General features: G+C 39.1%; 1 protein-coding gene across 1 annotated transcript; it reads left to right on the forward strand.

Moving 5' to 3' along the window:
* The first annotated feature begins 1,790 nt into the window (after positions 1–1,790).
* On the forward strand, positions 1,791–22,930 carry LOC114643705 (oocyte zinc finger protein XlCOF6.1-like). The gene is made up of 3 exons (XM_028792216.2): positions 1,791–1,946; positions 13,991–14,501; positions 21,340–22,930. The coding sequence occupies exons 2-3, from the start codon at positions 14,123–14,125 to the stop codon at positions 22,293–22,295; spliced, it is 1,335 nt and encodes a 444-aa protein (XP_028648049.1). The 5' UTR covers positions 1,791–1,946; positions 13,991–14,122; the 3' UTR covers positions 22,296–22,930.
* The last annotated feature ends 668 nt before the right edge of the window (positions 22,931–23,598 follow it).

A 23,598-nucleotide genomic window follows, 5' to 3' on the forward strand; every position in this document is an offset into this window, starting at 1 on the left:
GTGTCCAAGATTAATTACACTTCTGTTTAAAGGAATAAAATCTATTGTCTTTATCTATATATATAAAATTCTTTTTGTGTTTGAAACGGAAATTACGTATGACCACGTGACATGGAAATTACGTATGAAAAACGGAAATCCCATAGAAGTGCGCCCCGTGTCGCCCTCTCCCAGCCCTCCTGTCTGGACTACAGCGCTGAGCCGCCTGGTGCATTCTGACAGAGAGGTTTTATTTATTTGTCCACGTGACTGTCGCAGAAACTGCCACATTGTAACTTTTTTTTTAGTTGGCAGTACTTGATAGTAGAAGAGATCAGGAAAACAGCTTTGTGTCTTTGTACTTTTTAACTGCGCCGAGCTGTAAACAATGTGAAAACGAGACCGCCTTCAGCGGCGAGGGGTAGTGAGAACAAAGTGGACGCTGGGAAACGTGGAATGTCGGGCTGCTCCGCCAAGTCGAGAGCTTCGCAGTTTCGGGCAGCGTCCTCTCTTCTCGCACTGTTTGTGACACTTCAAGTCCCCCGTCGGCTCCTGGGAGAGTGTAATCGGCGCCATCGAAGCGGGACTCTGTTTGTAAATTGCCCAGCATGACTACTTACTGTCCCTTAAGGTAAGTTCAGGTCACTAAAACCCCACAACATTCAAGGTTGCTTTTGTAATTAATTGTTTTAAGAAGTAAATCACAGGCATGTAGTGCAAGGTTGTCAGGCAGAAATTTGGACGATCACATAGAAAATGTAATTTCTATACCACAGCGGCCGTGTAGTTCTTTTCACAAGTGATCTACTACTTACCCGTTGTGTTATAGCGCCTTTAAAATGTAGTTTATCCAAAACCACTCCAGTAGTGCTCAATGTATCTTTACTTCTTAAATGTTAATGTTTTACTGTTTAATAACTTATAGACTACATTTTATTTTTTTCCCTTGCAATCAGTGAGCGAAGCCACTGGGTAATCCACTAGTTTCAACATAAATTAAATGTGGTAATGTGGGATCCAAGAGATGCATGTCTCTTTTGTCAGGAACATTTTGAGCTAAAGTGATTTAAGCTACAACGCAATCAGTTCTTATTTTATTTTATTTTTTTTTAGTGTTTTGTTAAAACTTGTGCTATTCCGTATGTCAACCATATATTTTATACAATACAATTATCCATAAAATATTCTTGCGCTTTGAAATAATTGATATTGACAGATAAAACACTGATTAAATGTAAATATATACACATTTATCGGTTTAAAAACGTTTTAGCCATTAATTATGTTACGTTTGTTTTACTGTTAATTTAATGTATTTTTATAGATTTTTTTGTTAAATCAGTTGAGTCCTTGCTGCAAACAAACACAGATAGGCAGCTTCCCGGATACAATCCAGTCCAGTCCAATTCAGTCCACCTTCCACAAATCTCTCCATCAGCAGCTTCTGTTAATAACTTACATCGCAGAACTCTCGTTTGAAAACACGCCTTTCTCGTTCAGTCGCTTGCGTTCATTAGCAAGTAATACAAATAAGTAAAAGGAAGCCTAATGAAAAATGTTTGCGCGTGTACGTAACCATTAAAACTTTCAATATTATCAAAGGAAAATATTATATGCACGCCCAGGGTGAAGGAGCTGACGAGTCCCACATTCCTCACCTTATGATCGAGCCCGCTGTATAAACCCAAATAGGTTTAAGATAATGACATAGGGTCCGTGCTGTCACGCGTTCAATGACATTCCCAAAAACAGTTTAACTTGGTGATGACCGCTATCGCTTCTTCACACTCCAGTCCAGTAGGTGGCGATGATGCACACATTCCTGTGTATATCTCAACTCCATTAAACTAAAATAGAAGAAATGCATTAAGAATACAGTTTAGACCGTTTGGTGTGGTGTGCGAGTTGTCCAGCAGGACCTCTATGCAGATTCGTGCGACTGTGAAGGAAATGAGCGCCTGTAAAAGGTAATGTTAAGCACCTGTGCTGCAGACTCCTCCGCGAGGACCGCGGCTATCTGATTCTTAAAGTGACTGCGCCCGAGGAAACACTGAAGGCCGCTGTACTCCTCGCGTGCAGGGACTTTTTGAAAATGCCGTATTAAAAAATGTAATAGATTAACGGTATGAATTAACGTTAATGACAAAAACGTGCACGCTGTCACTGAGCAGTGGTTTGAAATGTTCATGTAATAAGGTCTCTGTCATCGGTGCTGTGAACTAATTGCATAACTAGTGGAACTCCCAACAGATTTGCTTCTCCATTCGTAATCTGCTACCTCAGAAACTTGCAAAGTATATATTACCTGACGTACACGCCATATTGTGGGAGTTTGTGACTGTTATATTTATATACAGTGTTGAGAGCTAGTCACCTAAGGTTTAACTGCACCCAGTTTAGCGGTTTTAGGAGGGCAGAGCTTAGATTGTCAAAATTGAGTACAGATAGAAGTCATTCTTTGACGAAGTAGGCAACAGTTTATTGCATGTGCACATACATACACATGGTACAATTAAAGTCCTTTCACACTTGATTTTGTGGGATGTGAGGGAAATCCGGAATAACTAAGAAGAACGTGCAGGCATCACAGAGACACTAATAAGCACTACCCGGTTAGACCGCAAAGCCTGGAGCACATCTTTAAACTGTTAAGTACCGTTTAGACTCCACATCCAGTGGAGGACTTACTGAAACAATTTGGACGTTTTTACTTTCAGACAAACTGTTTAAAACATGTTAATAAGTGTCAGAAAGAGACAGAGGCAAGGCCCTGATATTCAATTGGTTTAAGTGATTTTATTTTAAGTTTATTTACATAGTCATTACAGTTAAACCACATGACCTATTCTCATTAATTAAAAATGATTCATTAATGTATTTAATCAGTTCATGTATGTTTGTAGTCAAGTCTGAATTCATGATTTTTCTTTTACTTCCAGTTTGATAAAAATTCAAATTATTCCTGTTAGGAGCACTTCCACATTTGAACCTACTCCTTTACACAATGATTATAAAAATAAAATATTAAAATAAATCATTATGCAAAAAATACACACACACACACACACACACACACATATATATATATATATATATATATATATATATATATATAGTGAAGAAATAAATGCGAGAAGCAAACATATTAAGGGTTTGGCAACCGTCTCCATGTACTGTTGTATCAAAAAATAATTCATTATGCACTGAAATAACAGTCAGGTTCATGAATGAAACAATTGACAACTGAGTTCGTACAAACAGATGAATTTATATGCTTTAAAGTGGAAGATGGCGGAAGGACTGTTTGCGTAGGGTGAAGATGAAGGAGGTGATATCATCAGAGGGTGACGAAGTGACGTTGTCAGGGCTGGATGTGCGAGAACATGGAAGTTTCTTCATGAGACAGAGCTATATTTTCTGGAGTGGTGTTCAAGGTGCGGGATGTTTTTCTTGCTTCTTTCTAGTGATGAAAAGAGAAAAGCATTAATATGCTGCCTTAAACCCCTCACTCAAAGAATGAAAGTCACACTTTTTAATGAGAGTATAGCATTGATCTGGTCAGTTAAGTAGCAGAGGGGCTTGTTCATCAGTTTCAGCTGTTTTGGTGTTAATGAAATGAACAACAGGTGACCTAGAGGGGCAACAATGAGACGACCCCCAAAACAGGAATGAATGGTTTAACAGCTGCAGGGAGGCCACTGACATTTTTCCCTCCTCATCTGTTTTTTCACTCATTTTGCATTTGACCGTAGTCAGTGTCACTACTGGTATCATGAGGCCATATCTGGAGCCTACATAGTTTGGTTGCACAGGTAGTCCAACTTCTCCAGGATGGCAGGCACATCAATACGTGCCTCCCATTGCCAGAAGGTTTGCTGTGTCTTCCAGCACAGTCTCAAGGGCATGGAGAAGATTCCAGGAGACAGGCAGTTACTCGAGGAGAGGTGGACAGGGCCCCTTGTAGAAGGTCCTTAACTCATCAGCAGAACCCACCGCTGTCTGCTTCTTTGGCCAAGGAGGGACAGGATGAGCACTGCCAGAGCTTACAAAATGACCTCCAGCAGACCAAACAATCAGAAACAGACTTCATGAGGGTGACCTGAGGGCTCGACATCCTCTAGTGGGTCCTGTGCTCACTGCCCGCCCAGCACCGTGGAGCTCAATTGGCATTTGCCATAGAATATCAGAATTGGCAGGTCCACCACTGGTGGGCACCCTGTGCTTTTCACAGATGAGAGCAGGTTCACCCTGAGCACATGTGACAGATGTGAAAGGCTCTGGAGAAGGATTGGAGAACCTTATGCTGCCTGTAACATTTTTCAGCAGGACCGGTGTGGTGGTGGGTCAGTGATGGGCTGGGGAGGCATATTCATGGAGGGACACACAGACCTCTACAGGCTAGACAACGGCACCTTGACTTCCATTAGGTATCGGGATGAAATTCTTGGGCCCATTGTCAGACCCTATGCTGGTGCAATGGCTCCTGGGTTCCTCCTGGTGCATGACAATGCCCGGCCTCAAGTGGTGAGAGTTTGCAGGCAGTTCCTGGAGGATGAAGGAATTGATACCATTGACTGCCCCCCACACGCTCACTTGCCTGACCTCAATCCAATAGAACACCCCTGGGTGGGACATTATGTTTCGGTCCATCTGATGCCTCGGACTGTCCAGGAGCTCAGTGATGCCCTGGTCCAGATCTGGGAGGAGATCCCCTAGGACACCATCCTTATTAGGATGTTGTCAGGCATGCATGCAAGCACGTGGGGGCCACACAAACTACTGAGTACGATTTGGAGTTGCTGCAATGAAATTTCGGCAAAATGGATGAGCCTGCCTGCTGCTGTATCATTTTCTCCCTTTGATTTTCAGGGTGTCTTTGAATTCTGCCCTCTGTAAGTTGATTATTTTCATTTCCTTCAAACGATATAGCATCCTTTTGTTCCTAACACATTACCCATTCCATATCAGTAGATATAGCCAGCAGGATTATTTTACTCATTCATATCTGATGTGTTTTCAAAGTGTACCTTTAAGTTTTTTGAGCAGTTTTTTTTATATATACAGTGGAACCTCTAGATACGAGTTTAATTCGTTCCAGCACTGAGCTTGTATAGCGAATTTCTCGTATCTAGAACAAACTTCCCCATTGAAAATAATGGGAATCCAGTTAATCCGTTCCAAACCCCAAATATATTAACATAAAAATCAATTTTCCTAACAAATAACACTGATAAATTATATATACTGTAGTATACCTTTAATAAATAACACTGGTAAATAATATAACTGATTATTAAAAGAATCAAAACAGGTGTCTAAAGTGCAGTAGAGCATTCAATAAATCTTTAAATAAATAATCCTTAAAACAGTTGTGAAATGGAGGTTTAAAATACACAAGAATAACAATCCTTTAACACGAGGTTAAAACGTCAAAAGAATGCAGTCTTTAAAAAACAGATGACAATCCCCGGTGCTTCTTCTCTGTTAGCGTCTCCCATGCGGGCTCTGCAACAGGCGAGACACTCTTAATGCTGCTGACCTTCTCTACACTGTCCTGCTTCAGCTGTTTGGCTCGCCTGTTCAGCTCACTGTTCAGCTACACGCGAGCCTGCACTCGCTCGCTCGCTCTCCCGCACCGCCTGCCTGCCTGCCTGCTGCAACCTCCGTTCTCTCTCCTCTCTTTTCTTTTCTTTTACTTCTTCTCCCCCTTAACCGGCTCGCGCTTCTCTATATATGCGGGGAGGACATGGCAGCTGCAGCCCATCAGCCACAGGAACAATCATGGATGTGGGCAGTTTCCCACCTGTGCACTTAAGTGAGAAACGCAGACACCGCAGATCGTGGCTCGCAACTGCTACCACGCCCCCTCGCTAAGCCGCGAGCTATACCCACAGCCTGGCTCGTGGCTCGTTATGCGAGCCAATGCTCGCATTTAGATCTGAATTTTTCGCTCATACTTTCCTCGTATTTTGAATTTCTCGTATACAGAGGTGATCGTATCTCGAGGTTCCACTGTATATACATATTCATATATCTGCATATGGAAGTGAAGGTTTGTGATACGATTTGTATATTTTGTAGCTAGTAATCCACAAAGGGAAAAAATGAATCACATATCTTAAAATAGTTTTTTTAATTCATAAGCTTTCAACAACCTACCAGGTATCATCATCAGAGGAAAATTATTAGATATACAGGAATCAAAGGCACTATATAGCAAATGAAGAGGGTGGTAGTGAAACAGGGGGTGGATCAATAAGGTGGGGTTCAGAGGGTGTTGGTCATAAAGTTTTATTTATTATTTGCATGTTCTTCTTTTCAAGCCTGCATATTCTGGGTTTATGTCCAAATTTCTGTTAATGGAGTTTTCATTGGATAGCCACAATTCAGTCAGCTCTCTGGCACTCCCTGAATTTTACTTGCACTGTGCCTCAGTTGAATATGTGTCCAGTTGAACTTGTATGTGCATATATCAGAGATCATGGGTCCTTCCTCCTGACAGTGTTGTAATAATCTTGTATGCATGTTGTGAGTGTTTTTGATGTTCCTTGTGATAAACATCTCAAAATTAAGGCAGTGTCATTACCTCTTTCAATGGAGTTGTCCAGGAAATGAATATGTTGCTTCATTTCTTTTTCCATGGTGAACTGAATTTATTTATGTGTTCAGAAACAAAATAAATAATGATCTATATTGCAGTTAAACAAAAAATTGGAAAGCAGATGCCTGTCTGAGCGGTCAGACTCGGTTAGAGCTCCTCTGGTGGATCTTCATCCAAATGAGACTGCACTTTCCAGGAGTACCTCAGATTTATAGTTCTCTGGCCAGAAGTGGCAGTGTCAATTGTCCTCATTGGGCATCTTCTTGGAAATTACACTGTTAGTGATTGCATCCCCTTGTGTCATGGGGTGGTATTGTTTATCTCAGTTGAGCCTAGAATTAGACACTATACTGTATATACTGTGTGTATGTATGTATGTATGTATGTATGTATGTATGTATGTATATATATATATATATATAATCCAAGAAAACTTCTTTGTCCATGTTCTTCAGATAATTTTTGTGTAAAGTGTGATACTTTTGGATGTATGGATTTGTATCCATTGATCATTTAACTCTTTCGATTCTATGTTGCATCGCTTCTCCGTGATCATAAATATAAACCTGACCGAAATGTGGTTTCTTTGAAATTAAACTTATAGTAGCTTTAATTGTTGTGGGACCACAGATTCTCATAGAGTATGGTCCTGAATCATGTAAATCTACATTTTGAGCATTGAATGATGCGAACGCAAGCAGATTATTGTAGATTTGGATATTTTGCCTGTAGTGTTTGTGGCTTTCACTTTCACCAAATAACAAATCTTTTATTTCTCACGGATACACCTCTTCATTGGGAAGAAACACTACTTTTCTCTGATGGCAACACGAATTAGACGATCTACAAGTCTCTGATTTAAACTTTAAAGCCAAGCAATATCTGCATACTTCTGTCATATCACCCATGTCCATATATTCAATCTCTTTTCGTTCTTCTGTTATTTCACCGAGTAATAATTTCAATGTACTATCAGTTTTCTGACACTTTCAAATTTTAGTACTTTTATCTCTAACCTGCTCTGCATGTGTATCGCACCAACGTTTTTGAACCTCTTTACGGTGTTCTGCTTTGTCTTCTAACCCAGGCATGGTTAAATCACTTGGTACAAAGTCTTGTCTCGTAGGACTTGAAATTATCTCTCTGAAAAAGTCTCGTCCCGTCCCAGGAGTATATTGTGTATAAATATATATAGTCTTCCCCGGTGTTTCGGTCAAGGGGAATATCTTTACCAAGCTGTGCAGGATGCTGCTGTTATTACACGGTGGACAAAACCGTCTCTTTTTCTGTCTGTTCTCTTGCGATGTCACTCTCAGCCTTTTCTCTGATCCTGCTGACATATTTTTGATCTCGTGTGATCATTTAAAAATCCCTGCTAAAGAATAGTGCAAGTCAGACCTGTAAATAGTAAAAGGCAATGTAGGAGACAGAGAGAGATGGCACATTGGTAACATAATCAGTTTTAGAATACTGTACAGATGATGTCAATGGAAAATTTGCAGGAAATCCAAAGTTTCTGTTTTGATTCCAGACTATAAAATAAATGCAGATTAGTGTGGGCATAGTATGAATTTTTGGTATTGTATGATTTTTTTTAAATTTTTGTTTAAAAAATATGATGATTCTTTTGAAAATATTAAATTGTAATGTGTTGTAGAAAGTTCAATGTCCTTTTTTTCAAGAAATATTTTAGCAAGGGATTGTTTTATTTTTACAACCAGCTGTATACAGGTAGTTGTAAGATGTAATCCAGGAGAGTCATTTTGCAGTAACTGTTCGTTGTTTGTGAGAACTGAGAGTGTAAATATTAAAAAATATTGAAGTAAATAATAAATGTAATAGATATCCTACATTTTTAAAGAAATGTGAGCACATATTTTTCTATGATGAGATCATTTTGTTAGCATGAACATTTCATTTTTAACATCATATGCATAGTATTGATCATGTTGCTACTTTTTTGAGTGTTAAACATTAATAATAACAGAAGAAAAAAAAACACACAGGGCTCCAGCCCTTATGCTAGTGACTTGCAGCAGGACGTACTACCACCTGTGTTATTCTGCAACTGCTGTATACAAATACTAAGATGACTCTTTTGAACTGCTGAAAGCGAAAAATCATCACAGTTTTCTCATTTTTTTCCACAGTAAAATTCACTTTTCCGTGAAGGTTGATTTAAGTTTGTTAAGTTGTCTGCAAATAGCCAAGGATTTCTTGTTGGTCAATCAGGGATATGTACTGAACTATATCAGTGTAGGGAAAGTGTTGGGATAGGGTTAAAATTTAGAAATTTCTGCTTTATGTAGCAAAAGTCATTCTGCAACCTTTTTTTTTTATTCATTAATAGTTTGTCTATCAAAGGGAAAAGAAATAAAACTTTTAGAAACTTCTGCTCAGAGCTGCCTTCTTTTCAGGGGATATGCTGTAGAACTTAAAGACCTCACCCATCAAGCACAGCACCTTTTCTCACTCCTCTCCATTTCTATTCACTGGTCGTGAAGTAGCTGAACAAGAATATATTGTATCTTAACAAATGCTTTGTGTATATACGAGGGTGAGTCAAAAATTATCTGCACTCTGGCTGTAGAATTTATTTTAATCAACTTTCAGAAAAGATAAATACATCCTTTTTCAACATAGTATCCCTGTATTTCAATGCACTTTGTCCATCTGTCAACAAGCTTTCATATTTCTTCATTAAAAAATGTTTTAGACTGCGCTGCAAGCCACAAATGCACCTCTGTCTTCACCTCCTCATCAGACATGAATCTTCGTCCTCATAGGGCTTCTTTCAGGGGACCAAACAAGTGACAGTTCGATGGGGAGAGATCAGGACTATAGGGAGGATGCTGTAACACCTTTTTGCATAGTGTCAATATTGTTAGCTGTAGTGTACAGACATGCATTGTCATGCAAGAACACAATGTTCTTGGATGACAGTCCTTTGTATATTGCCCAAAGTTTAGGCTTTAGCTCTTCAGTTAGCATCTCACCATAACAAGCACTGTTGATTGTTGAACCTTCTTTCCTGATGATGTTCCAATATTGGCTCTTGAGAATCCCAGAAAGGCGATGACTGACTTTTGAAGTTTTCTTGGTCGGCGATTGAGGATATTTCCATTCCATACTCTGCCATTTACCCTCAAGCTTGTAGGGCTGAATCCATGTCTAGCCACCAGTAATGATTCTTTTTAAGAAACTTTCACATTCCTTAGAGTAATCCAAATTTTCTTTGTATACAGTAATCCCTCCTCCATCGCAGGGGTTGCATTCCAGACCCCCTCACGAAAGGTGAAAATCCGCGAAGTAGAAACCATATGTTTATATGGTTATTTTTATATTGTCATGCTTGGGTCACAGATTTGCACAGAAAAACAGGAGGTTGTAGAGAGACAGGAACGTTATTCAAACACTGCAAACAAACATTTGTCTCTTTTTCAAAAGTTTAAACTGTGCTGCATGACAAGACAGAGATGACAGTTCCGTCTCACAATTAAAAGAATGCAAACATATCTTCCTCTTCAAAGGAGTGCGCGTCAGGAACAGAGAATGTCAGAGAGAGAAAAAAGCAAACAATCAAAAATCAATAGGGCTGTTTGGCTGTTAAGTATGTGAAGCACCGCCGGACAAAGCAGCTGCAAGGATGTACAATGTAAAGGTAGTCTTTCAGCATTTTTTAGAGGAGCGTCCGTATCCTCTAGGCCAGTGTGTGAACAGCCCCTCTGCTCACACCCCCTCCGTCAGGAGCAGAGAATGTCAGAGAGAGTGAGAGAGACCGAGAAAAACAAACAATCAAAAATCAATACGCGCCCTTCGAGCTTTTAAGTATGCGGAGCACCGTGTGGGAAGCATGTCGCTTGACAAAGCAGCTGCACAGAAGGGAGCAAAGTGAAGGTAATCCTACAGCATTTTTAGACGAGTGTCCGTATCATCTAGGGGTGCGAACAGCCCCCCTGCTCACACCCCCTCCGTCAGAAGCAGAGAATGTCAGAGCAAGAGCGTGAGAGAGAAAAGTAAACAATCAAAAATCAATACGTGCTGTTTGATTTTTCAAGTATGCGAAGCACCGTGCAGGAAGCATATCGCTTGACAAAACAGCCACATGCAAGCCCAGCAAGGAAGAAAGCAATGTGAAGGTAATCTTTTAGCGTTTTTTGAGGAGCGGCTGTATCCTCTAGGGGTGCGAACAGCCCCCGTGCTCACAATATATTTGAGGAGTTTTATTTAATATGTAATACGCGCTCTGGTTGGGTAGCTTCTCAGCCATCTGCCAATAGCGTCCCTTGTATGAAATCAACTGGGCAAACCAACTGAGGAAGCATGTACCAGAAATGAAAAGACCCATTGTCCGCAGAAATCCGCAAACCAGCAAAAAATCCACGATATATATTTAAATATGCTTACATATAAAATCCGCGATAGAGTGAAGCCGCGAAAGTCGAAGCGTGATATAGCGAGGGATTACTGTATATGCAAATGTTTCTGTTTGAACTCTTCTGTGAGTTGTTTCGTTACCCGTCTCACACAAACCTTTTGAAACCCAAGTCTTTCATGGATTATTGCATAGGCAGAGCCATGGCTGATTTGCCACATCATCTACTGTGACTCGTCTATTCAAAAGAATCATTTCACGTGCACGCTCAATATTGTCATCAGTCGTGGACGGGCGTCCGACTCCTTCTTCATGGCTGATAGTCGTGCAACCTTCCTTAATCTCCTTTAACATAGTATATCTCCCCAACACTAAGGATCCTCCTAAACCCCAGTACCCCATAATAAACAAATTAAAGTCTTTCACTAGGATAGATTTACCTGATTTACATAAAATAATTTCTCAAATGAAACCCTCCACCTGTGCCCTTGACCCAATACCAACAAATTTTTTCAAAGAAGTATCGGGCGTGCTAATTGATAATGTTCTTGACATAGTAAATTCGTCATTAGATACGGGGGTCTTCCCAGACTGTCTTAAGACTGCGGTAGTTAAACCCCTACTTAAGAAAAATAATCTCGATCCCTCTGCTCTTGAAAATTATAGACCCATCTCTAACCTGCCTTTCTTAAGTAAAATTCTAGAGAAGGCAGTCATTATACAGTTAAATGAGCACCTCAATAAACATGCTATTCTTGATAAATTTCAGTCAGGTTTTAGAACAAATCACAGCACAGAAACTGCACTCGTTAAAGTAGTAAATGACTTGCGGGTAAATGCAGACAGAGGCCATTTATCTGTTCTCATCCTCTTAGATCTGAGTGCCGCATTTGACAACATTGATCATAATATTCTTAAGAATCGCCTTAGTCAATGGGTGGGCCTCTCTGGCAGTGTCTTAAATTGGTTTGAATCCTACCTGGCAGGGAGAAAATTCTTTGTCAGTTGTGGTAATTATAACTCAAAGACACATGATATTCTATATGGTGTTCCACAAGGCTCTATCCTGGGTCCACTGCTCTTCTCAATCTACATGCTTCCATTAGGTCAGATTATCTCAGGGCACAACGTGAGCTACCACAGCTATGCTGATGACACACAGCTGTATTTATCAATAGCGCCTGATGACCCCAAATCTCTTGATTCGCTAACACAATGTCTAACTTGTATCTCAGAATGGATGGAACTTTCTCAAATTAAATAAAGAAAAAACCGAAATCTTAGTGATTGGCAATAATGGATACAATGAGGCTATTAGAAATAAACTGGATGCATTAGGATTAAAAGTCAAATCGGAGGTAAAAAGCTTAGGGGTAACCGTTGATTGTAATCTGAATTTTAAATCGCATATTAATCAGATAACTAGGACAGCATTTTTTCACCTAAGAAACATAGCAAAAGTTAGACCTCTTATATCATCGAAAGATGCAGAGAAATTAGTTCATGCGTTTGTTTTCAGTCGGCTAGATTACTGTAACGCACTCCTCTCAGGTCTACCCAAAAAAGACATCAATCGTTTGCAACTAGTGCAGAATGCAGCTGCTAGAATCCTTACCAGGAAAAGAAAATCCGAACACATTTCTCCAGTTTTGATGTCGCTACACTGGTTACCTGTGTCATTCAGAATTGACTTTAAAATTCTGCTTATGGTTTATAAAGCTTTAAATAATCTTGCCCCGGCTTATATATCGGAATGTCTGACACCTTATATTCCAAATCGTAACCTCAGATCCTCAACTGAGTGTCTCCTTAGAATTCCAAGAGCAAAACTTAAAAGAAGTGGTGAGGCGGCCTTCTGCTGTTATGCACCTAAAATCTGGAATAGCCTGCCAGTAGGAATTCGCCAGGCTAATACAGTGGAGCACTTTAAAAAAAACTACTGAAAACACATTATTTTAACATGGCCTTCTCATAACTTCACTGTAATTTAATCCTGATACTCTGTATATCCAATTCATTATAATAACTATTCATTCAAAATCTGTACTAACCCCTACTCTCTCTTCTGTTTCCTTTTCCGGTGTCCTGTTGGTGGTGGCGTGCGCCACCACCATCTACCCAAAGCACCATGATGTTCCAACAATGATGGATGGATTAAAAGCCAGAAGTCTGTATGACCATCAGCATCAAGTGACTCCGTGAAAAACCTGAACTACAAAGAGGACTATTTCATTTATGTTAGGTAGAATGCCCAAAGGGGACTGGGCGGTCTCGTGGCCTGGAACCCCTACAGATTTTATTTTTTTCTCCAGCCTTCTGGAGTTTTTTTTTGTTTTTTCTGTCCACCCTGGCCATCGGACCTTACTCCTTTCTATGTTAACTAATGTTGTCTTATTTTAATTTCTTATTTTGTCTTTTTTTTTCTTCTCTTCATTATGTAAAGCACTTTGAGCTACTTTTTGTATGAAAATGTGCTATATAAATAAATAATGTTGTTGTTGTTGTTAAACTTCTCTATCCATTCATACACACTTCTTCAAAACCAAACACTTTCTTCATACTGTGCACAAATTCCTCGATAATTATCGGCACCAGGCACACCCTCAGACCTCAAAAAACATGGGGCAGCCATTGTTTCTCGTACCAAATGATCTAACGTAACATGCTGACACCTGCACAGCATTGACTAGGGATACAGGGACCTCTTACGGAAAGTGCTGATAAGACACTGCTTCCAACAGAAATTTCAATATAACTGGAGTGTAGATTATTTTTGACTCCCCCTCGTATAATGCTTGATAATATATATTATGCATACAGTAATTGTACTGCATCCCAACTGCTGTATACATTTTGTTAGATAGATAGATAGATAGATAGATTTGTATTATTGGTAACTGTTCTGAGGAAACATGCAAATGTAAATTTCATTGTACTGTGTACACATGACAACAACCTTGATTTGACTTGAAATAGTAACATAATCTCCTTTATTTAGTCTTGTTAATAAACTATGTCAATTGTTCTTTTCACAGATAAATTGGAAACTGCCTTTCCAGTTGCAACATGTCCCTCTGTGAAGTGTGTCCCAGACTCTTAGTAATGAGAAGAAGAAAGACCAAGTCATAAAAAAAGAGGAAAACATCATTCCAGACAAACCAGATGCCATGGAACAAAGAATAGTTTACATTAAAGAAGAGAACTGTGATAGGGAATCTGACCACCTTGCACGCAGGGCTTATCATGTCAAGCTAGAAGATTGTGTTGAGTTTAGGGATGACAATGCTGAGCAGGGAACTGTCAGCATTAAAGGTGAGGATTCTGAACACGTGTTCATCAGCCTTAAAACATTTAACGGTGAAACTGAAGACATGTCTTCAGAAAATGACTTTAATTTAATGAAGTGGTCTACATTGAAAATGGAGGCAACAGATTTAGGGTCTACTTGGCCCTCTCCTGAACAGCATTATCTCCTTGTGAAGTCTGAGTCGGTGATGTTTAAGGACGATTTGGATGAAGAAATGTGCTACAGGTCACCTGAAAAAAGTAGGTGGTGCAATGGTAAAACTTTGAATATTCATAGGCATTGCCCTTATTTTTTATATCTAAATAAAATGTCAGAGCACAAAGGTATATTTTAATGAAACCAGATTGATATCTCTCAAAAGAAGGAATGTATAAACAAATACATCAGCAAACTTTTACACGACACAAATAATTATTATTCATTTTATTAAATTTCTTACCATGCTTATTATAATCACAGGTCATATAGTAAAGAGCCTAATCAATAAAACAGTTAAAAAGTAAGAAAATATCTGTATAGTATCCAGTTCAGGTGCGTCCAAGGACTTGGTTAACTGTTGGAACATTTACAATTTTTCATTATTTAATTCAAAACCACAAATATCATATTCTTTCTATTAAATGTTTCTATCAAATGTTTTCAAAACATTAAGTAATATTAAAAAATAAAAGTGATAATAGAACGCAATTACATGTGTTAAAAGAATACATAAAATCCCTGCTTTTCTTGTAGCATTTTACAATATCATGTAGTTAAAAACTGAACCTATATTGACTTGTTTCAGTTTGCTTTCATAGAGAGCGTAGCCTACCTCAAATGATTTCAAAATGGCATTTTTTTTGTTCTATTGTTATTTTTTTGATTGTCATTTTGTGTGCTTAATTGGAGCTCATATTTCTTTAATGTAAAAGTTTCTGAAGAAGAACCAGATAGAGACTTTCAACCTGTGTTGAAGTTTCAAACTAACATTTTTGCCTACAATGGACCATAATTGATACTAGAACACTATGGCATTTTTCAGATACTTTATAGTATAAGAAAAATATTCAGTCCTTATGATTTGCAGGTACAACCGCTGGGGGGCTGTTTAAGTGTTACATGAACATTAATACTGAGGACAGGTTCATTCACTGTAAGCATAACGGCTTACACGGCTATGCTTAGGGAGCTTTCCTCTTCCATTTATTTCTACATAAGTTAAGTGACTTTTTGCTTACCTTGCTTTACATAATTTAATGTTGCAAAAGATTATTTAATGTACCTTGGTCAACTTCAGCTAGCAGCAGATATGAGTTGGTGTACCAGCGGTTTGCAGTATGCAAATATGTAATATGTTGCTACTAAAATTGGAGCTTTGTGTGGAAAAAGTCATTGTTGAACACTGCAGATATCCATCCATCCATCCATCCATTTCCCAACCCGCTGAATCCGAACACAGGGTCACGGGGGTCTGCTGGAGCCAATCCCAGCCAACACAGGGCACAAGGCAGGAACCAATCCTGGGCAGGGTGCCAACCCACCGCAGGACACACACAAACACACCCAGCACACACTAGGGCCAATTTAGAATCACCAATCCACCTAACCTGCATGTCTTTGGGCTGTGGGAGGAAACCGGAACGCCCGGAGAAAATCCACACAAACACAGGGAGGACATGCAAACTCCACACAGGGAGGACCCGGGAAGTAAACCCAGGTCTCCCAACTGCGAGGTAGCAGCGCTACCCACTGTGCCACCATGCCGCCCCACTGCAGATATTTTATAAGCAAATTATGTGCAATGGCTTAAATTGAGTAGAAAATTTAGTTTTTGGGGTTTTTGTTTTCCCCTTCTCCATTGTCAACTATCCATAGTTCAGAAATAATGTTGATAGGCAAAATTGACCAAAAATTTTTTTCACAGTGAATATGCTGTGTTCACTGAATTTTTTACTGGAAATCTGCCATGCGGCTGGCTTTGGGGAATTTTTTTTTTTCAGCGCTCCATACTGCTTTGTAAGGCCAACCTGACATCACAGAACTGTAGCAGCCATGTGCACAGCTTTCATGCATTCCTCCTGTAAGATCGTTGCAGATGTGGCCATTGCTGGGTTGGATGCACACAGAGGAACAACAAAAAAATAGTTTCAGCTACTGAGATGTGCTGAAACCACCACTCCATCCACCAAAGCACTTTGGTCATTTCATCAACTTGGGCTCTATGTGGGTTGTTACTGAACTTAAAAAGGTAAAAATGAGTCCTGAAGCCAAAAAGTTTAAGAGACACTCCCAAATTTCCATCCTACGTGTGTTTTTTTTAAAAACTTTAAGTATTACCAGTACTGCTGCTGGGTATATCACACTGATCCTTGCAGACCAGCACTACATGGCTAATTATGCATGCAAATTAGCCATGTGCCCAACAACATCTCAAAAGGGAGCCCTTGCCCCACCCTCATCATAAAACATTGGACAACTCTGTGAAATAATAAAAAAATAAAACATTTATTAGTATTTACAAGGTGTTTATTTCTTCTTGATGAAAGAAGAAAGAGTGAATCATCTGCACAGATACACGGGAAACAAAAAAAAGTTCCAGCTGAGCCTGGAGCCATGACTTCAAACAATTGTACAAATATGTCCCATGTCACCACTTCGTGGCATGGCAAATGTGTGCTCCAGGATTGCCATTCTGTGAGTACAATAATCTATATTATATTTAACTATTGCTAGTTTGTGGCCATATGTTGTATTGTGCTTGTGCTGTTCACTCCCTCAGTGTCTTTTGAGGTTTGAGACACAGTGGTACTGTGGTTAGCATTGCTGCCTCACAGCTCATATCACATATTTGGCCACAATAATTGGTCCAGCATAGCTGGCAGATGCTACCTTAACTCACAGGGACACCTAAATGAGCAGTGAATCATTATAATCCACTCAAAGCAGCTTCAGTTCCTCCTTTCCCATTGACAGCAATTAATTTCCTGGAGTTTGGTGTTCACAAACATTTCTGTTATTTCAGCAAAGTCAATGCTCGAGTGGGCTTGCTCATAGCTTTTCAAAAATTAAAAAAAGAAGAAATATGGCCAGGCTGTATTTATTTTAATCAGTTTCAAATGACCTTGTTTTCCTGTCAGTTTAAACAAATCTGTGTCTTTGTGTACTCTTTGGTTTCTACCTCCAAACTTTTCATAGCCCTCTGCAACTTCATTCAGTGAAGAGCACTATGCAAAAATAAGCTAAATTGAATAGAAAATAAAATGCAAATTGTGCAAAAATCTTTTTGCTCTCTCCTCTCTACAAAAATCTAAATTTGATTGAATAAATATTAATGTTTCTGTTTTCATTTCGAGCAAAACCAATGTCACATTACATAAGTGATGTCAAAAGCTGTGCAGTTGCTGATCTCACCTCCTCATCAGATAATACAATTATAAATCACGGGGTGATATTAAATATACAGTGATACCTTGAGATACAAGTTTAATTCATTCCGTGACCGAGCCCGTAAGTCAAAATTCTCGTATCTCAAGTCAATTTTCTCCATTGAAATTAATTGAAATGAGATTAATTCGTGCCAGCCCCCAAAAAACACCCCAGTTTTTTATTAAATGTTTTCAACATAAGAATAATGTATTTATAATGAACAAATATTGTATACAAACAAAATAAAACCTAATACATAAAAGAGAATCTAAAGAAATAAACAGATGTTGGCGAAGCCGATTAGTGTATTGTAATGTTTTTTTTCTTTCACTTCACTTTTGCTTAACTTAATTTTCTTCTTCACTAGTTTTTTTTTCTTTTTTGCCATGCTTTCGTCACTTTCATTCGTAGGGCGTTTCAATAGAAACCTGTCCAAGGAGCTTTGTTTAGTTCTCCCCTTTAGAATGTTTCTGAAATTAGTTAGGCAAGTGACATTAAATAGCGCTGCTGCATGTTCAGTTTCTTTTCAATGAAGTCAAGTGTTAGGCAAGTGTCATTAACACTAGAATTACCAGAGCCTATGAAAAAACTCGTAGATCTGTCCCACCTTAAATCGCTTCTTAAATCCGTTCGCACCTCTCCGCCATCGTCTTTTGTCTTCTAAATGTGCAGATAAAGACAAGCTGCAAGCAGCCGGCTATTCTATCCCCCCACCAACTTAGAACGTGCATGAAGTTCTCCCAGCTCATGCCTTGATTGATTATCTGGGAGTGAAGTGGAGTTTTAAAGTGGAAATAATAGATCGTTATTTGGAACACACGCATTTCATGTGTGTTCTGTTTCTACGGTGATCGTGTAAACACATTTTTAAAACAGAAACGTTTTTCATATTCTAATAGTAAATGACAAATTGTAGGTATAAACTATATAATGTATGAAGACTGAAGTCCAAATATCAAAGAATCACTTTCACGAAAGGTACAAATATAACAGAACAAGTGAGCTTTTATTCGAAAATGTAACTGGAGAAGAAAAAATAGCCGCCTTAGTGTGTGACATTGACACTCATTTACAATGATTGCTGCTGTGGCGCAACAGTATCAGTTGCTGACTGAAAATCAACAGGTCACGAGTTCGATCCTGCACGACTGTCTTTTGAGAAGTAAACTGCTCTCATTTTTACTATTTTAGAATAAAAAGATACATTTGATTTCAGTCTGTAACAGCCGGTGTAATTTATGATATTTGTAAATGTTAGCTATGTTTTTGGTTTTTTTATTCACTTTTCATTCCCTCAGTCGCGTTCAGGATCCTTCCCTACCTCATCTGACACTACTGTTTTCACATAAAGACATGCTATAGCTCTGCAGTGTATCACGATACATACGACCGTGTGTTTTTTTTCCCCAATCTTGCCAGTCCCCACATGTTGCTGTATGCTGTTTCTTTTGTACTCCAGGACATGCAGAGGAAAGCATAGTAAAGAGCAGTAACTTCAGCGCTATATGCAATCATCAGACACTCCCCATCTGACACTGCTGTTTTCACATAAAGACGCGCTATAGCTCACCCTTCCTACATTTACGACATATGTACTTGTTGCAGTGTACACACCTCTCTGTGCTATGGTTCCTATTACACTGAACAAGCACCTGTAATTTGCAGCTCTGTTCATTATCTCAAAACACCACGCACATTCACAGTAATTCCCAGTAATGTCCACCACTCACACCCACGCCCACAACCATACAGAACTGATTCCACATCAGAGAATTTCCAGTTCCAGCATAAATTCACACCCGATCTGATGCTGTTCATTTTCAAATAATATTGCATTAGTGCGATGATATTTTCACATATATTGTCTTTCTTTCAGGTGTGTAATAGAAACCACAGCATAGAGAGAAGTGAGTACATTGTAACACGATCCTTGCGTGAGTGTGAACTGTTAACATTTGAATCTGATGATTGCATATAGCACTGTCTTATTCAGTGCGTGCAAGAACATGCAGGTGGCCAGTTGCTGTGTGCTACAACATGCAGGCAGTGAACAATGCACAGTTTAAAAAAAGAAAGAGACAAATTTATGTGACGTTTTGAAGAAATCATTTTACGACGCGAATAGTACCAATCAGAAAACATCATCGAAGTAATGCAATATTATTTGAAAACGAACAGCGTCAGATTGTGTGTGAATTTATACTGGCGCTGGTAGAGTCAGATCAGAAGCTGAATAAGCTCCTGTTCTGATCTCTAAGTAAAAAAAGCATGAATTAATCAACAGAAATAACCGCGATCAACATTTTAAACTTAACGATTTACAGTGCATGCCAATTTATAAATTTTATGTCCGTTTGAGGTTACAAAGAAAAAAAAAAGCACCTTCTCCCCAGCAGGGAATCGAACTCTGGTCTCTAAGGCAAAGCAAGGCTGCTGTGCTCTGAGTCAGCAAATCTTAGCTTTACGCCACAGATGGTGTTGTGTAACCCATCCACCTTTTGTGAAAGTGTTCATTTGATGTTTGGATGTCAGGCTTCACACATTCTATAGTTTATGCCTACATTTTGTAACATTTATTACTAAAATAGGAAAAAGTTTCTGTTTTAACAATGTGTTTACACAGATTACTTTAGAAACGGAACACACATGAAATGTGTGTGTTCCAAATAACAATCTGTTATTTCCATTCTAAAACTCCAGCAGTTCACTCACTCCCAAATAATCAAACAAGGTATGAGCTGGGAAAACTTAGTGAACATTCTGCGACGGTGGGAGATGGAATAGCCGGCTGCTTGCTGCTTGTCTTAATCGGCACATTTAGAAGACAAAAGAGAGGTGAGAACGGTTTTAAGGTGGGCCGGATCTACAAGTTTTTTTGTAGACTCTGGTAATTCTATTGTTAAATAGCGCTGCTGCACGTTTAGTTTCTTTTCAATAAAGTCAAGCTTTAGGCAGGTGTCATTAAATAGCACCACTGCACGTTTACTTTCTTTTCAATAAAGTCAAGCGTTTTCTCAGTACTCAAAGCGCTATCCACACAGGGAGGAACCGGGAAGCAAACCCACAATCTTCCACAGTCTCCTTAGCGCTGCTGCACGTTCAGTTTCTTTTCAATAAAGTCAAGTGTTAGGCAAGTGTCATTAAATAGTGCCGCTGTATGGTCAGTTGTAATTTTTTCAGGGTATTTCTTTTCTTTAAAGTTCAAAACTTTTTCCCACATTGCAAACACTTCCTTTATCTCGCTTTAAGAGATAACCTTCTCCGCGATGCCGATCTCCTGCAGAACCTCCGTATGTTGCTGTGTCTGTAGTTCTGTCAACTCCTCTGTCATCAGTTCCTCGGAATGTGCAGGGACAAGCTCTTTGATTGCTCGTATTTTGAATTTTGGCTCGTAACTCAAGACAAAAAATCGACCTAGTGACAGCTCGTATCTCAAAAAAGTCATACGTTGGGGCACTCGTATCTCAAGGTACCACTGTACGTGACTTTGTGGTGATTGAGTTTTACATTTCCAAAGTATCACAAATATACCCCTTTTTCTGACAGAGCAATGCCTGACAGCACTAGTGGCTTTACATTCCAGTTCCATTCTGATCCGTTCAAGTGTATAATGACCTTGATGAGCCATTTTAACTGCTTACTTGAAGCATTTTTGTCTTTGTTTTGATGCAGATTTGCAAGCATATGGCAGCTGCTACCTGTCTTCATCTGATGTGGATTCTCCTCATGATAACTCTCAGCATATGAAGAAAATGACATCAGAGCCTTTGAAGTCAGTAACATTACCTCATGGTAACCTGATAAATATGGGAGATTCTGGAAAGACTCAAGGACAGATGCACAATTTAAAGCCAGCAGGTTTATGTAACTGCCAGGAATGTAAGAAGGATTTTAAATGCAAATGTAATTTCAAAGATGACCAAATCATTAATTCTGAGAAGAAGCCATATGCCTGCACTGAATGTGGCAGACAATTCTCACGCAAAAATAGCCTTCAGGTGCATACCAGAATTCACACTGGGGAGAAACCATATTGCTGTACGGAATGTGGAAAGCGATTCTCACAGGTAAGCAATTTTCAGGTGCACACCAGGATTCACACTGGAGAAAAGCCACATTCCTGTTCTGAATGTGGTAAACAGTTCTTACGCTTAAGCCATCTTCAGACTCATGCTAGAATTCATACTGGAGAGAAGCCATATTGCTGTTCTGAATGTGGGAAAAGATTTACACAAATATGCAGTCTTCAGATGCATACAAGAATTCACACTGGGGAAAAGTCACATTCCTGTTCTGAATGTGGCAAAGGATTTTCACGCAAAAGTACGCTCCAGATGCATGAAAGAATCCACACTGGAGAGAAGCCATATCGTTGTCCAGAATGTGGCAGATGTTTTTCACAAATCTGCAGTCTTCAGAAGCATAAAATAGTTCACAGTGGAGAAAGGCCATATTGTTGTTCTGAGTGTGGCAAACGATTCTCGCAAATATGCAGTCTTCAAATGCATACCAGAATTCACACTGGTGAGAAACCCTATTGCTGTTCTGTGTGTGGCAAAGGATTCACACGCAGAGGCAGTCTTCATTTACACACAAAAACTCACAGAGGACAGAAGCCATTTGGCTGAAGTGACTAAGGAAAATGATGCTTGAAAACAATTTGTCTTGAGAAATACTGAAGATTTCACACTGGAATGGTTGTTTTGCTTTTCTGACTGGGACAGAAGAAGCACAGAAATAATCCTTTTTCCATAAATTGAATTTGAGAGAACAAGGATGATGTAAGGTCATGTCAAGAGCAGAAGATTTCTTAATTGTGTTGCACCTTCAAAGAGGAGAGTAACACAATCATTTAAAGGGAAATTCAAGTCACTGTCAAAGACAAAGAAACTAACAGGGAAGAGGTTCAGAGTAGAATAGTTAAGAGACACATAACAATGTGTTGATATGAGAGAACCTTTCATTTACACTCTTTAGAGGCATAAGGGTAATCTCTGAAGGAGGGTATTCAAAACTCGTAATAAATTATTAACACAAAGGACAGGTAGATGAACAGCTCAAAAGAGGAAAAAAAAATTGCAGACCCCAGTGTGAAGTCACAACAGAAGAGAAAGCAAACCAAAACTTGCAATCAGCCAGATATCAGTGGCTCCAGATTCATCGCCGCACTCTGACTAACAGAAGCAGCATCTCTGAGTCAGGATATGGAGCATATCAGTGAGCATGGGAAGAATATGCCTACATTTAGAGAAAAAAAAAGAAAGACTTCCCCATGGAGTATCCCACCTGTAAATGTAAAACACTGACAGGAACAGTTGGATCACAACAGTAAAGAACAATGAAAAAAAAATTAGCAACAATGAAGTAAGGAAGGAGATGAATCAAATCAATTAAAGGACCAACTGTTACATAGGAAAGTTGTCATGGAAACTAGACATTGTTTGAATTTAATTACATTGAAATCCTCTGCAAATAGCCTATTTCCTGTGTTTGCAGACATGAGAAATTAAATATAACATTGTGTAATGCATTCCGGGTATCCAACCATATTCTGAATGTTTACTTTCCACTTCCAAAAAGACATACAGTATATATTAGGTTTATTTGTAAGTCTAAACTGACCCTATTGTGGGTGTTTGTATGTCTCTGTCTGGTCATGGACTGACATTCCTTCCACAGTTGTTTCTCACCTTTTGCCTGGTGCTGCTGGGATATGCTGTGGAGCTTAGTAGCCCTGAATTGGATTTGAGAATGTGTAAGGGTTGATTGAATAATAGAAGCAACAATAAAAATAAACAAATTTTATTTTTCAACATAATCTCTGTGAGCACTAATATACTTGTTCAAACATTTCACAAAGCCTTTTCTGTACCACTAAAATAAAATGTCTTGCTTGTACGGTCATTCTATTATTGACGATTCTGTTAATTA

Source organism: Erpetoichthys calabaricus, chromosome 5, assembly GCF_900747795.2.
Source record: "Erpetoichthys calabaricus chromosome 5, fErpCal1.3, whole genome shotgun sequence".
Classification (NCBI taxonomy): domain Eukaryota; kingdom Metazoa; phylum Chordata; class Cladistia; order Polypteriformes; family Polypteridae; genus Erpetoichthys; species Erpetoichthys calabaricus.

What these genes read in the sequence shown, in the direction of transcription:
- LOC114643705 (XM_028792216.2), top strand. Translation starts at nt 14,123, where the DNA reads ATGGAACAAAGAATAGTTTACATTAAAGAAGAGAACTGTGATAGGGAA. An exon ending in CTACAGGTCACCTGAAAAAA is followed by an intron (nt 14,502 to 21,339) that starts GTAGGTGGTGCA and finishes GTTTTGATGCAG; the next exon opens with ATTTGCAAGCATATGGCAGC.